This window comes from Eleutherodactylus coqui, chromosome 8, assembly GCF_035609145.1.
Source record: "Eleutherodactylus coqui strain aEleCoq1 chromosome 8, aEleCoq1.hap1, whole genome shotgun sequence".
NCBI lineage: Eukaryota > Metazoa > Chordata > Amphibia > Anura > Eleutherodactylidae > Eleutherodactylus > Eleutherodactylus coqui.
Genome location: NC_089844.1, coordinates 83,242,468 through 83,257,510, shown reverse-complemented (window position 1 = coordinate 83,257,510; position 15,043 = coordinate 83,242,468). Strand labels below are relative to the sequence as shown.

Here is a 15,043-nt window from a genome sequence, read left to right as displayed (position 1 = left end):
AATAGGTTATGCACCATTTTTTCAAAAACAGCCATGAAAATACGGCCATGTGAATAAATACGTAGATTTACATTACAGTCCTCAAAACGCCAACCAAATATGGAGCCAAAATACTCATCTGAAAGCAGCTTTATGCTGTGATTAGTGAAGGTTTTAGTGCCAGGAAGTCCAGTTCCATAATCATATAAGATAGGAGCAATTTCTACATACTTCACTGTATTAAGTCTGACATACTTCTACCTGTTGCATGACTGATGTGATGATGAATTCATGAGCATAAAATAACATTTTCAAGCCAAAGAAACAGTAACAAAACCTAGATAATTCTTACTCAAAAGGTGTCTTATAATAGTGATCTATTGAGTATATAAAAGCCAGAACATACATCTATCATCTACGCGGCACGCTATATTTTGTGCCAGCATGATAAAAACTGCCCATATTACAGTATAAACAACTGTCATGGTGATCAACACATCACCATTTTCACAAGGGCCTTATGAGTGCTTGGGTAATGGGCCATATCAGCTCTACAATCAACCCCGATTATAATCTCTAAAGAGACTTATTTATATTCATATCCTATCAAGGATGGCCAGCAAACCATCTGTCTTATTCTGTCAGGTGTCTCGCAAAGCCACATACATCTCAGTGTCAAGAGGGCTCCAGAAGCAAGAGTCACATAGCATGTTGCTCGCTGTCCCTTAAACACACAGGCATCTTCACTTCATTTAAAATGTTAACTGCTAATATTCTTCCATTCACTTAAGGTTTTAAACAAATGACTCTGCCAACCTTAGTCAAACAACTCTCAGGATCTTTCTTTGATGGCCAATGTCTGCCCATGCGCCAAATTACAAGCAACGTTATCACCAGAGATAAGATTTAGATTGTACAAATACTTCAAAGCATATCAGTTGTCATGGAGATACCAAACAACCTAAATTATAGCACAAGGAGTTGTATTAAGGTTTACAAGAATTGGAATATTTACTTCAATACAATGAATGATCATTACAAAAATTAAATTGAATGGTAATATGTCCATTCAAAGGCTCAGCATTGGCTTTCTACTCTACCCTCGTTATGGTCTTCAATACATGTTCCAGTTTAACAGCGTAAGATATAAAAACTAAAGACAATTGTGGGAATTATGTTTAAGAAATTCTCAAGTAGCCAAAACGTTCCTATCAACAATGTAGCCTCAAGCTGGAATCTCCCCACTGAGACATTTCGCTGTTAATTGCCTTATTGTAGCGAAAGATGATTCCACAAGAGAGAAAAAGATCTCTTTTCAACTTGCCTTGTGGCATTTAAACCACCTGTTGATAGTTTTAACTGCATGTGAGTAGGTATTTAAAAAGAAAAGCCTTAAGAATCAACACATTTTGATCAATTAGGAAGAAGAAAGCAACGAAAAAACAGACTTTTTTGCAACTTAACATTCTTTTCTTGACTCATAACTCAAGACTGAGACTTTTAGGACACACCGTATCGCTTCACATGGTCTATGGATATATCGTCACATAGGGAATGTCAACAATTCAAGCCATCATCCTCCACCACCAACTTATTGCTGGTCAAGACATCTTTTTGAACTATGCAAAATTTTCTCAAACCAATATTTGATTCCGGAGACGACTCGGATGGTAAAGAAGATGTATCTGGGAGAGAACAAAGTATAAAACTCTTCCAATGAAGTTGGAATTTAAATTCGGAATGACGTCTTGTGTTATTACCAGTTACAAGCCTGAAAGTCAATAATCTTTTACCTTTTTTAGACAATTCTCAAGCATATCATTGGAAGTGGAAACCACCAACAAACCATATCAATTGATGTCAAATTTCCTTCAATTACTAAACTAACCAGTAACAGAACTTGATGTGACTTATCAACACTGTAGGTCTGGATCTCTGTTGATTTCACCAACTAACATTTGCCCCGGACATAACACCAACTATACTACATGGTCCTCAGGAGAAACAAAGACACAAGGAAGTGTATGGCATTCTAAAAAATGTATATGTCTAATGATGTCAAGGTAAACCCAATTCTAAGAACCTTAATTATGGACATATCTACTAATGATGTCGTAGAATCGCAAAGCTCTATGGAGAAGAAGTTATCAAGTATCACTCTTCGTAGGGTTGACTTATCTCTACTTGCCAAATTCTCAACCTTCAAAGATAGTCACAAAATTTACGGGAATTGAAATCCAACACATACAGTAGCTCTAAACGAAAGAAACGGGCCCATAGACATTTCTGTATCCATTCTTCATTCACACAGATGCGTGAGAAAAAAATAGTGATTGTGTAGAAAAAAAAAATACAGATGAAATTACCATGAGAGATACGGTACAAACATTCTGTTATGAAGGCTTTTTCCAACATTCCTACACACAGCAACAGAAGATTAAATATAGGCTCAATTCTTTCTGTTCACTGAAACAATCTTGTAAGCATCTGGGTTTCCGAAGGAATAAAAGAATCTAGTTACGTTTTCTTTCTCTCTTTTTTTTTATTTCTTTGAGCTCTTTTGATTTGACTGTTCATAGCTGAGCCATCCTTGAGTGATGTCAAAAATAGCTTTTGAAAATAAATGGTGAGCCTACAAGAGCATTCAGATATATTCTTGTTGGACTTTCCACTGCAGATTTCTGCTGCAACTTGAAACAGCTGCTTGATTTAAATGTATCTCAGGCATCAAATTGTGATACCAATAGCCTGTTAAGTCTGTGGAAATGGCAAATCTCCCTGGTGAAGTCTACAAATAGAGTCTTCTCAACCAACAGCGGGATACTTAACCCTCTTGGTACCAAGGCTTGTGGTGCCACTCAAACCAACAGTCGGTTATTGTTTCTAGGTAGGGGAGAATTATAGCTTCTCAAGATAACCCTGAACGGTTCTGGGTGATAAAGAAGATGCCTGAAAAGGATTTAAAATTTAGATGTAGCAGAGCTGAATTTGTCATTTAACTATTTGGAGCATCACTGTGCATCATGATAACTGAATAAGCTATGGTAATGCAGTAGCTGTGTAAAAGATAACATAAGGAAAAAAAAAATCACAATGGGCATTACCAAGTGACAAACTCAGCGCTACTACATCTACACATTCAATGACTTTATAGATTCTTAGAATAACTCATTAATTCATTTTAAATATCAAGCGAAACAGAAGGCAACATAAGTCATAACGGAGGTCCTTGCCAATGAAGCAATAGCTAATGACTCAGATACCATGACCGATGAAATAATAGGGCCTTGCAAAAATCAACTCAACAGATTCATCATTGGGGTGTCTTTAGTCAATGGCAACATTTCTAATATTATATTGCCTGATGAAGGCAATGTCAAGAGACAAGCATAAAGGTATATAATATGACAATAACTGGCATCACACAATGATTAACAAACAATTTGAAAGTCCAGTAAATGACTTTTTTTTAGGGTGTCAATCAATAGTATTTATCAATATTTTTTTTACATATGCTAGCAATCTAGAAACAGAATAAAAAGATATGCCTCTAAGGGAAAATTAATGCACCATGATGTATCATTCGCAGTCATCAGTAAACATACTACCAGATCTTTACCCAAGGAGTCAACAGGAAGCAGCTCCAATAAATGATTAATTCAGCTCTGCTACCTCTATCAAAGGGCAGTTATCGTAACAGTCAATATAGTATTAGCAATATCCATTCAAACCATCTTATGAGAATATCTGTATAAGTTTTGCATATGTAAAGTATATGTAAAATTAGTAAATCATGTATTACAGGTGGAACAAATTTAAGAGCGCCTCATAGCAAAGTTAATGCTAAAGTATCTCATAATGGGAAAGGCTTAGTATCCTTGAGAGGACCAGAAACTAAAAACTATCATCAATACAACAAAAGAAAATGAACATAATAAATGTCCATTCTGTGTTGTGGGTGGTACCGCCGTCAAAACAAAAACATTTTTAGGCAGTCTAGGAAAATTAACATATCAACAGCCAACTTCATGACAAATATGTATGCAACTAGCACAAGCGGCGTAATTCGTAAACATCAGATCATTTCAACGTAAAGTATTGATCTACTTACAATGCGAACTCATCTGCGACACTATTGCACCAACCTGACCCAAGCACAATATAAAAATCTAGAAATGATGAAAAGTATATAAAACATACAACAAAAATGTATATATAAAAAACACATGCACCTATAGATGTATATGAACATATAGCTTAATCCAAAAATCCAAAAAATACATTAAAAGGAGGCTTGAAAAATATAAACCAACATACATATGACGGGGTTAACGTTTGGTCCATGTGAAAAAAAAAAAAAGGAGAGCAGGTTATATTTTTCTATGTATTGCAAGTTTAGGTGCAACAAGTGGCACTGGAATTCTATACTTTTTCATATCGGCAACTACAAAAACATTTTTTATGAGTTGCTGATATGAAAGACCATATAATACATGTATAAAAAAAAGCGCTCTATACATTAATATATATTTAGAAGAGACAAGCGTGGTCATTATTCTTCACATAGGCTTTGTTTACCAAGCAGACTTTAGGGATGAAGAAGGTTTTCTTCGACATGAAACCATTGTACTCTTATATGGAATAAAGAGCACCTGATGAATACCCAGCCTAAAAATAATCTAATAAGCGCCAAGAATCAAGGCCAAGTGCTCAGAGATTCGTAAAACGGCGTAAAAGGAAATCCTGAAGTAGCATTAATACAGGTAACACAATTGCTTGTCTCTAGTACTACCAGCATACTTGTAATAGGAGGTAAAAAAATGCTTTACATAAAGGATCTGGAACTACACGGAGCAATATTCATAGCAGAGAGGGCAAGAAAAATCTAAAGAAAATGCAAAAAAGGAAATTAGAGAAAAAAAAAAAATTGTACTTAAATTAGTGAAATAGCAGACAATTCATGGCGGAGTGATTATTTTATGTTACACCGCAATCATACAGTATATGGCAGAGTGTGAATATTTTATTAGGGAAATCATCCCTAGTCTGCGTGGATGGGGTTAAATGAAGTCATTTAAGATCCTCTGCAAGTGACATAATTTAACCTCTTTCCTACAAACAGGTACCAGGCAAAACTATTTTCCTTATGAAATATTTACAGACCCAGTTTCATTGCAGTGCTGAATGAGGAAGGGAAATGCCCTCTACTATTCTAAAATGCTTGTTAACCTTTCACATGCCAGTAAGGCAAGGGCCAATATTCTACAAAATATCGGCCCCTGCAAAACGCTTAATTGCTATACCCTATTAGATCTTAGTTTACATGCTGATGTAGCAGAGCTAAAGTGTTCATTTAACTCTACTGAATAGCGGTGGGATAACACTTTACATTGTCTGCAGTCCTATGTAAAATTAGAAATATGATGTTCGCAATCACATACTCAGCTCTGCTACATCTTTATATACCTGATACCCGTCATATGAAAATGTATCAAATATTAGGCTTAGTCTTATTACTTAAAAGTGATGAATGTGGAAAAGAGATAACTTTATTTTAAAAAGCTTGTTAACCTTTTAAGTGCCAGTGAGGCAAGGGCCAATACTGTCTTCTAAAGGCTCCTTCATACGGGCGTATTTTCTGTCCACACTGCATCTGTATTTTTTACGGACATAATACAGACAGCATAAACCGCACTGATTTGCATTGTGGTAGTCGGAAAAGCGTGTTTTTTTTCTTTTACACATTTTAGGTGTGAAAAAAAAGCTGTTGCATGCGTATTCAGTGCGCTTTTACGCATAGTGCCAGGGGACAGCGGGTAAACAAAAAACAAATAGTGACATTAATTGTGCCTTTTTTGTGAGAGTGAAAAACACAGGAATATGGATGCAACACACTCATAAAAATACAAAATACTGCAAACACACCAAAAATACACTAAATACACACAATAAAAACTGTTTTTTTTTCACGCACCAAAATTGCATACACCCTTTGTGAATGAGTCATTAGCGAAACGCTTAATTATTGTAACATCTTAAACGCAGCAGAACTGAATTTCTCATGTATGCTTTACGCTGAACGATATCTGCAGTCCCATGTAAAAGGAGTAATACCTCCAAAAGTGCTGCACCAAATGACAAACTCAGCTCTGCTGCGTCTTTATGTAAAGCCCATAAAATGTGCAACAAAAAAACTATAGGGTTCACTTATTTAATTTGTAGGACTGACCTCTTTGCAAAGAGTGTAGGTAAAAATGATTAGACCCCACAGCGGTGGTGAAGGGGTTAAAGCCAAGGATTGGAGTAAACATGCTGACATGGAAGATTTCACCCATCCAAGTCCCATTATGTGACAAATCCCAAGCTTTAGAATGATTCTTTCATAGAGAAGCAGTGTCAAAAAATCCTCTTTTGTTCAGGCAAAACAAAAACAAAGAATTAACAGCAGTTTGTGTCTAGCTGTGAACTAAGTTAATATCCACTGCTGCTGGAGACGTGAATGCACAGTTCCTGGCAACAGGCAGCATTTTCATGCTGAAGTAATTACAACACATTTTCGTATTAGCGTTTCCTAATTGCAGGAAATTAGACTCATGCTTTATTAAGACTAGCATTTCATATATAAAGAGAAATAGAATACACAGGCCTGACATACTCTATAGCACCATATAAAATAACCACACACACACGAGTACATCCACTGCAAAGGTTTACAGGCATGGGAGATTCATGGGATACAATGTAACATGGTAAGAGGGTAAACATGTATCCATTAGATGGTAAAAGGGTAAACATGTATCCATTAGATGGTAAAAGGGTAAACATGTATTCAATAGGTGGTAAGAAGGCAAAACATAACATAGGAAGGATACAAGACAGATATGAAATACTTTATATAGGGAGAGATAGATAGATAGATAGATAGATATGAGATAGATAGATATGAGATAGATAGATATGAGATAGATAGATATGAGATAGATAGATAGATATGAGATAGATAGATAGATATGAGATAGATAGATAGATATGAGATAGATAGATAGATATGAGATAGATAGATAGATATGAGATAGATAGATAGATATGAGATAGATAGATAGATATGAGATAGATAGATAGATATGAGATAGATAGATATGAGATAGATAGATATGAGATAGATAGATATGAGATAGATAGATAGATAGATAGATATGAGATAGATAGATAGATAGATAGATAGATAGATAGATAGATATGAGATAGATAGATAGATCTACTAATTTTTATATTGAACCGACATACTAAGACATTACATACAGCATAAAAACTGATAGACAGACTGAATTCAGGGGTAAGCTATCAGTTTTTATGCTGTATGTAATGTCTTACATTGCATTTATATGTACCCTCTGATTTGTAAAGCGCTGCAGTATGTCGGTTCAATATAAAGATTAGTAGATCCATCTATCTATCTCATATCTCTATCTATCTATCTATCTATCTATCTCATATCTATCTATCTATCTTATATCTATCTATCTCATATCTATCTATCTCATATCTATCTATCTCATATCTATCTATCATCTATTATCTATCTCATATCTATCTATCTAGGATATACTGTAGCACAGCTGAATTTCCAGAAAGTGATCAAGTAGGTTTTACAAGCAGTCCTATGTAAAATAGCTGAACCATAAGCTCATGATGACTTTTACCAAAAGACAAAATTAAATCTGCCATCTATGGCAAGCCTGGAATTAATATATCTTTTCATTATTTGACTATTGCGCATGTCTAGCAATAAAGGAAACTTCTGCTGTCAAATAAGGCGTCGTCAGACGTCACAATACAACTTTGAAGCTACTTACGTGATATATTACGCTAGACTGAAGCATATTGGTTCTGGCCCTTACCTATTCCTATTCACTAAAAGAGATAAGCTACAGTGCTAATATATATTCGGATGATTAATTGCCTTGGGTTGCCTTGATTGACACATATGCAACAAATCCTGCCCTACACTGAAATAATATTGACATCTTGGTTTTTCTGTACCTCTGAAATGTAAAGTGCTGTGGAATATATTGGCGCTTTATAGAGATTAGTATTATTAGCTATCCTAGAGCATCAAAAAATGGCACGTAATGTATATGGTTGCATTGAATACAACACAGCATATGATTTATATGCCCTATATTTCATAGGGTACATACACAGGGTAGTGATTACTGCCTATGGATATCTGCATGCTTCCTCTCCTGACTGGCAAGTAACAGATGAACTACATTGTTGTGCAATTTGCAAACACGTGGAGTTTCCATTAAAGTCAGCAGAGGGATGCCACACAATCTACCAAATACACCCATATATCCTTTGGCAGAAAAGGGTTAACAAAGCATTCTGTACACACACATTATATTCTATATAGATACACATACATACACATATATGTCTGCCTAATTGCACTGCCGTTATGACACCTCCTTCGGCATCTTTTATCTGTGTTTAATAAAAGGCAACATGAAAAGAACAGCTTCCAATTACTCAGTCAATCTCAGCATTACATATTTTGCAGTGAATTGCGCTACTGTATTCTGTAAAGTCCTCCCCCCCCCCCCCCCCCCTTGTGGGAAATGATTTTCTCTCTACATAACGATTCATTATTCTATGGACTATAGAAATTCTCATTCTGCATATCCATTTTCTAGTGTTTCACTATCAGTGACTCAAGGAAAAGAATCTACAGATGTATCAATTATTTAAGTTGTGCTAATCAGAAGCATACTGGACTTTAATGCCTCTCCAGGGCTTTTGAGCAAGAGAGCTGTTTTATCCCTAAAAATCAATATATCATGATATAATCCAAGGACTCGATCAATACTGACAATAAGTATAGATTAACCCTCTTGTTACCTCTTAAAAACATAACTGCACTACTTGCAACATAACACAGTGCTCATATATGTCCCATTGGGAAGCTTCTGGAAAGTTTGGCTTGTTAACCCCCAGGATGCTGGACAAAAGTCACTAACTTTTTTTTTTTTAACCATAGGTTATTTTGGCATCATAGGCAACAAATCCGTCACACCTTTTCTACTTTATTTATTTTTTTTTTTAATTCTTATGGACTTTATTTTTTCTACGGCTTTGTTGATTGGTTGATTAATTGTTGATTAGGAATGCGGCAAGATCAATCATTTTCTCTAGCTCTGCATGAATACTTGCCACTAATTGAATCTGACAGTCCAGATTTTTCCTTCCACTAAATTTAAAATACAAACACATGCAGGTCTCTCGCAAGGTCTCTGGTCAAAATGAGTTCAACAGTCACAACAGTTCCAAATGGGGGGAAAAAAAAAATGAAAATTTCTCAGCTCCACAACTAAAAGAGAACAAATGATACTTGCAGTTAACGGGGTTGGACTGGAGAAAATTACTGACACCTAAGTAAAGAAAGACTAATTTAAACAAGAAGTAAGGAGAAAGCAAAGTCGTGATTGTGTTTTAGCCCCAAATTGCACAACACACCAATTGGCTATGACGGATGCAAAGATTCCAGCTAAATATTATACTTCTGCATGGCAATGCGAAAGAAAACTCCTGTCTCTAAGCAATTAGTAACAATTATATGTCTAATTAAGAGATGTTAATGTGTGCAAATTGGGGGAGGGGATGTTATCATCATGTTATACATCAAATAATACTAAACTTCTACTTAAGTTTTTGTAACCCAAAACCAATAACCATGAAAGTCTTTAGTAATAAACCACATCATTAAAATGAAGAGAATATCAACACAACACATGGCACAATCTGAAATAATAGGACACACAATTACAATATTACACAGAAATAAGTAAAATAAAAGGATCATTGGAGATTAGCAACCAATCTGGATTTCCTACTGGCAACGTTTAAGTAATGAATGACTATAATTGGAGGGGTTGTTAATTAGGTAGGCCAAAAATACAAACCAGCAATAATATGAAAAAAAGAAGTAACTAAAATATGAAGCTATTTTTTTAGGATTTTTTGACAATATAAAAAAAAAAAAAAAAACCTAAAATGACATTTTAGGCTTCTCGACATATAGAAAGTAGCAAGGTGCAAGCACCACTGACACAAGACAAACAGTGGAAAATGCGGTTTTAAATTGTGCTCCTGCTTGCCAGCACTCCTAAATCACCCATTTCACAGCGAGCAATAATATCTCATTCTAGATACCCAGGCTAGTCAAATATGTTGAAGTCATAAGTTGTAGGTTTTATATCATAATATTACACTTCACCAGAGAAAGGGAATATAAAATACAATTATGCCCATAGAGTGATTCCTTAAGTTCCCTTTTTTTAACTATATTAAAAAAAATAATAAATATACCAAAAACCTGCAGTCTAAAGTATGACATACATCACCAAACAAGTAAAAGGCAGACACAGACTTGCCAGCATGTGCTGCATCCTACAAATAGAGTTCTACTAAACATAACAATCTTTAATAAAAACAACTTGGTAACTGAAGGCCATGTGATTTTGTTTTATTTTCTCTAAGTTTTCTCTTCTTTTTTTATGCTTTTTTAAACAGCTCTGAGTGAGTTCTTATTTTTGTTTTCTCAACTTGTTTTATAAATTTGGGGATTAAAAAACATCAAAGCAGTGTCCACATAGAAGCCAAGTTTTAGAGGATCAGTGTGACAAGTCGCAGCATGATAGATGTTGTTCTTGATAAACGACTTGTTCAAAAGACACACTGTAGCTTTCATTTCCTGACCAAAACACACTTTTAATTTGCAACAGCAGAGAAGGCAGGAGTGTGAGTCAGTCCCTAATTCCCAGCTTTTCAGGCCAAAACAAAATACCACAACTGCACTGCATTCAATAGACAATATTTACTCCTGGGAAACCTTTTTTTCCCCCCTCCACTAATCCAATACATATTAGAAATTGTGTTTTGTAACTGCACTGATTATTAGCTTCTATGGTCACTCTTACATCATACAGCAATGTAAAAAACATCAAACTACATTTTTTTTTATTAAGTAATACAGTTGTTGATTTTTTTTGCATTATTTTATTTTAAAATATCATATTTCTTATAGGTGAATATTACTGATTGAAATAATGCCTAGACTGCAGCCCTCTCCCCCATGTACAGTGTACTATTGCTTATTTCAGATTTCTAAATGTAATATCCTTCTCATCACCAACAGAAGTCCAATCTGCTCAGAATATATATTACAGCTTTAAGATCACACAGGGAAATCTCCCATCTGGCAATCAAATTCGCTTCAACAGCTCCGGGAAAAAAAGGTTCTGCTCTCTACAAAACATTTCCCAGTGCAGATTATGTGCATGCAAAATAAACAGTCTACTTATTGATCTTTTCATGTCAACAAGTACCACGACTGCAAAAAAAAAGGGTAATCCAATAGGTTTCATTAAAAGTGTGTGTATTCACGTCCTGGTATGAATTAACAAAAGAGATAAATATAGAGCTTTAGTGTAACGGTTTTTATTTAGAGTCACTTCTTAAAACTAGAATGCCTTTTTTATGGCCTGCACATTAGTTCTAGGATACTCTGCTAATATCTCGGAATGTATCTGCACATTTTACAAGCCTTTTTATAGCACATTATTATTTTGTTTAACACACTATAAAAAAAAAAAAAAAAAAATTAAACTCCCCCCAAAATCTCCTTAAATCCTTCCTACTGCATCTTGACTGACCTTTAGTATAGTGAGGTGAGGATAAGCAATGAGAAAAGAGAGAAAAGGTTAAAAAATGTCAGAAGCTGCTTTGCTCAAACAATTAAAAAGTATTAAAAAAAAAACACATCAAAAAAGAAACAACACGCTCAAAATAACCTTTTGCAACCGGATCATTAGGCGAATCGATCACCAGCTATTTTGAGTTGTAAACAGGATTTTGCCAATTATATTGAAATGGTTATAATGAAATAAGAGATAAAGAAGGGCAAAAAAAACCGTAATAAAGTCTGCAGCTTAAACTATAACCCTATTATCAGATAAAAGAATTAGCAAAAAAAAAAAAAAAAAAAGAGATTAACTCTTTCACCAGTAATTCAAGTTATGACCCTAGAACTATGAAAACTTGATTATGACGATAATTTCGTGGACAATAGTGGAGTGTCAATAGTATTACTACAGAAAAAGGCGAAATAAAAAAAGTTATTGAGCCTCCCTGAATATTTGCATACATGAGGTGCAAACAGTTGAACTTTCCCCCACCCCCAAATGCTATTAAGCTGTCATTATTATATTACACACATGTGAAGTAAATTCCAAAACTGACATACCATATACACTGCTGCTGCTGATCATGTCTTTAGTGCCAGCACAAGATGCGGAATGGGATTTTTCACAAGCAGGAATTCCAAAGGTTGATTTTCATTAAAGCCACTTTTCCTCTCAGCTATCAAATGTCACTGCCTTGAAACGTGGGCCCTTTCGTCAGGTATTCATTTAACCTACATGCATATAATTAAGGGTGGAAAAACAACATCAACACAAGAGATCTCATATCACAAAAGAACAGGGAGAAGTACAAGAAGAAGCAGAGCAGATACAAAACTGTGTTACATTCACTCTCATTCAAACCTACAGGAAGAACTTGACTTTAAATTAAGACTTCATCATACACCCCCCCCCCCTCTAAATAACAATATGCCCTCCATGCTGCCTTAACGCTCCCCTAATAATGCTGATTTCCTATTACCACAGTCCAAGACTGTTGCAGTCCTAAACTTTCTTTGCGTAGACCCAAAACCCAGTTCTGACCCACTTGAGAACTTTAGTTGCACTCTAGTCTTGCCACACCCAACTTTCTTAAGCCATATTTACAATTTACTAGCCACTGCAATATAAATAGCCCTCTGTCCATGAATGACTCACTGCTGCACCCAAGAAGGAGCCAGAAGATACAGACATAGAGCAAAAGATACCTTGTTCCATAGAGGTTTCCTGATTCATGTAAATATTTACAAACTCATCCGATACAATGTAACTGAACTGACTGCAAACACAGACTCAAGAACAAAACATTGACTGCAGCAGCCCCACAATAAAGGATATAAGGATTTAACACTTACCTGCATGTGTAACACTGGAAGCAGATGGGTTACTGGAGCATTGATCTGCTGTATTAGCTGATGAATGAGGAAATCTCTTGAAGTGAAAGCAGCAGTTCATGATTTGGATCAGCAGCAGAGAGTTCTGCACATGCTGCAACAGAGGACACTCACTCTGCTATAGCAATAGGGATGTTATTTGCAGTCTCCAAAGGAAACAATCAATGCAGATTTAAAAGGGGAGGAAAAAATAGAAAAACCTTGAAGTTTTAATTTGTGTTTCTAGCATAAACCCCTCACCACCAGGGTTGCAATCTTGTTTTCCTTGTATGTGGGGGTTGGACTGGTGGAAGCATCAGGCTGGCTTCTGATGGATGTGCAGTGGTCACTCCCCTTGTCCCTGCCCCTCTCTCTCTCTCCAGCTTGAGGTATGCATGGTCTGCTAGCACTTCCTCCTCTGTGCAAGGCTCACTGACCAAATGCTTAGAGAACAAGCCTCCATGTATTTAGCTCAGGCTTTGCATTGTGCAAGGATAGGGGGGATATGAAGCTTTCTCCTTGTGATCACCAGCAGCAGCAGGGATACAGGAGACAGCAAGCCTGCACCATGCAGTAGGGGGTGTTTACAGAAGGGCTGATTGATGGCTGTGCACTTACACAGTGGGATTTTCTAACAGAGGCTTTGCATGGGGTACTTGCCAGTGATTTACTGCAGTACATGTGTGAAGCAGGGGCAGGTCTGCTGCTCTTTTGTGTGGGGAGAGTGACACAAATGATACTGGATGCTGCATGTATTTCTAAACTTAACACTTGCACTGTTACTCTAGGACAGGAACTGCAGAAATAGAAAAAAAAAAACTGCTGCTGCTGCAGAAGCTCTTTCTGGCACCTGGTCACATATTTCTAGGTAGATTTCTGAAGTAGTTATCAAGAAGTCTTGTAGTATTGAGTATATTGATAGAAAATGTATCCACATAGAGATTTCTTTCAATATACTATGTATTATGGGACTTTTGCAAAATTACTTTCACATGTTCTTGCAGGTAGATGCCTATCTCTTTGTGCATAGTGAAATGTTTAGTTTTACTAGACAATCATAAAAACATGGCATCATATACTTATAGATAGGACAACTGTTGGAAAGACAGCCCAATATAAAATGTTGGCAACATTTACTATTAAAGCTATGACGTTTGAATCAGTGATAACGCAGAATTGTAAACCTATTTCAGCTTCAAGTTTTGAAGGCTATTTCTGCAGAGGGACATGCTGCTATTCTCAACACCATAGTAATTTTATGGTGTATGCATATAAATAATTTAAACAAGGTAGTTATTTTAAGGGGGTTTCCCATCAAGCTATGTGGTGGTATATAACTAGGATCTGATTGGCTGGGTTTTTAGTAGTTGAGCTCTAACAATCCCTAAAATGAAGGGGTAGCAGCACTAAGTAACTCGCAGCAGAACCTTAGATTGTTTTTGCGTGTGTTTAGTCATTTTTTCACAGTATCACTTCTAAACCTGTGTTGTCTGTACACTGTGTATATATGTTGTGTATCTGCAGTTATATTGTTGCATAGGGTATACAACTCTTCAAAAGTTCTGTCACCCAAAGAAAAATGTTAGTACATAACAGCTATATTTTACTCTAAGGTAAGTAGCTTTTTCTCTATTTTCTTGTTCAGGATTAGTGCTGTGTACAAGATCTATGGAAACAATCATATGCTGGAAATGCATACATATTTGCTACAGTTATGGCTATTAAAAAAAATAATCAGCGATTGCATTTTATGTCTTGCTTTCATTGCTGTTTTTTTTTCTCCATTGAGGCCAAAGAGGCATGTTGCAGTTACAAAACAACATCATGGGCTGAGAACCACATGGCTCTTCACTACATTGTGCAAATGGGATTTTTAATGGGACTTTGTCACCATGATAATCCCCCAGCTGCTTTAATGATAGGACAAGTTTCGCAACAATGTAATTCAGA

General features: G+C 35.8%; 1 protein-coding gene across 1 annotated transcript in view; it reads right to left on the bottom strand.

Moving 5' to 3' along the window:
• The window catches only part of FIGN (fidgetin, microtubule severing factor), a 152,726-nt gene extending 139,205 nt beyond the window's left edge, over positions 1-13,521 (bottom strand). The window contains exons 1-2 of the mRNA XM_066575929.1: positions 13,076-13,521; positions 12,284-12,454 (exon numbers count right to left, since the gene is read on the bottom strand). Coding sequence (XP_066432026.1) covers positions 12,284-12,308 — 25 coding nt within the window. The 5' untranslated portion in view covers positions 12,309-12,454; positions 13,076-13,521. The remainder of the gene's footprint in view (positions 1-12,283; positions 12,455-13,075) is intronic.
• Positions 13,522-15,043: the final 1,522 nt, after the last annotated feature.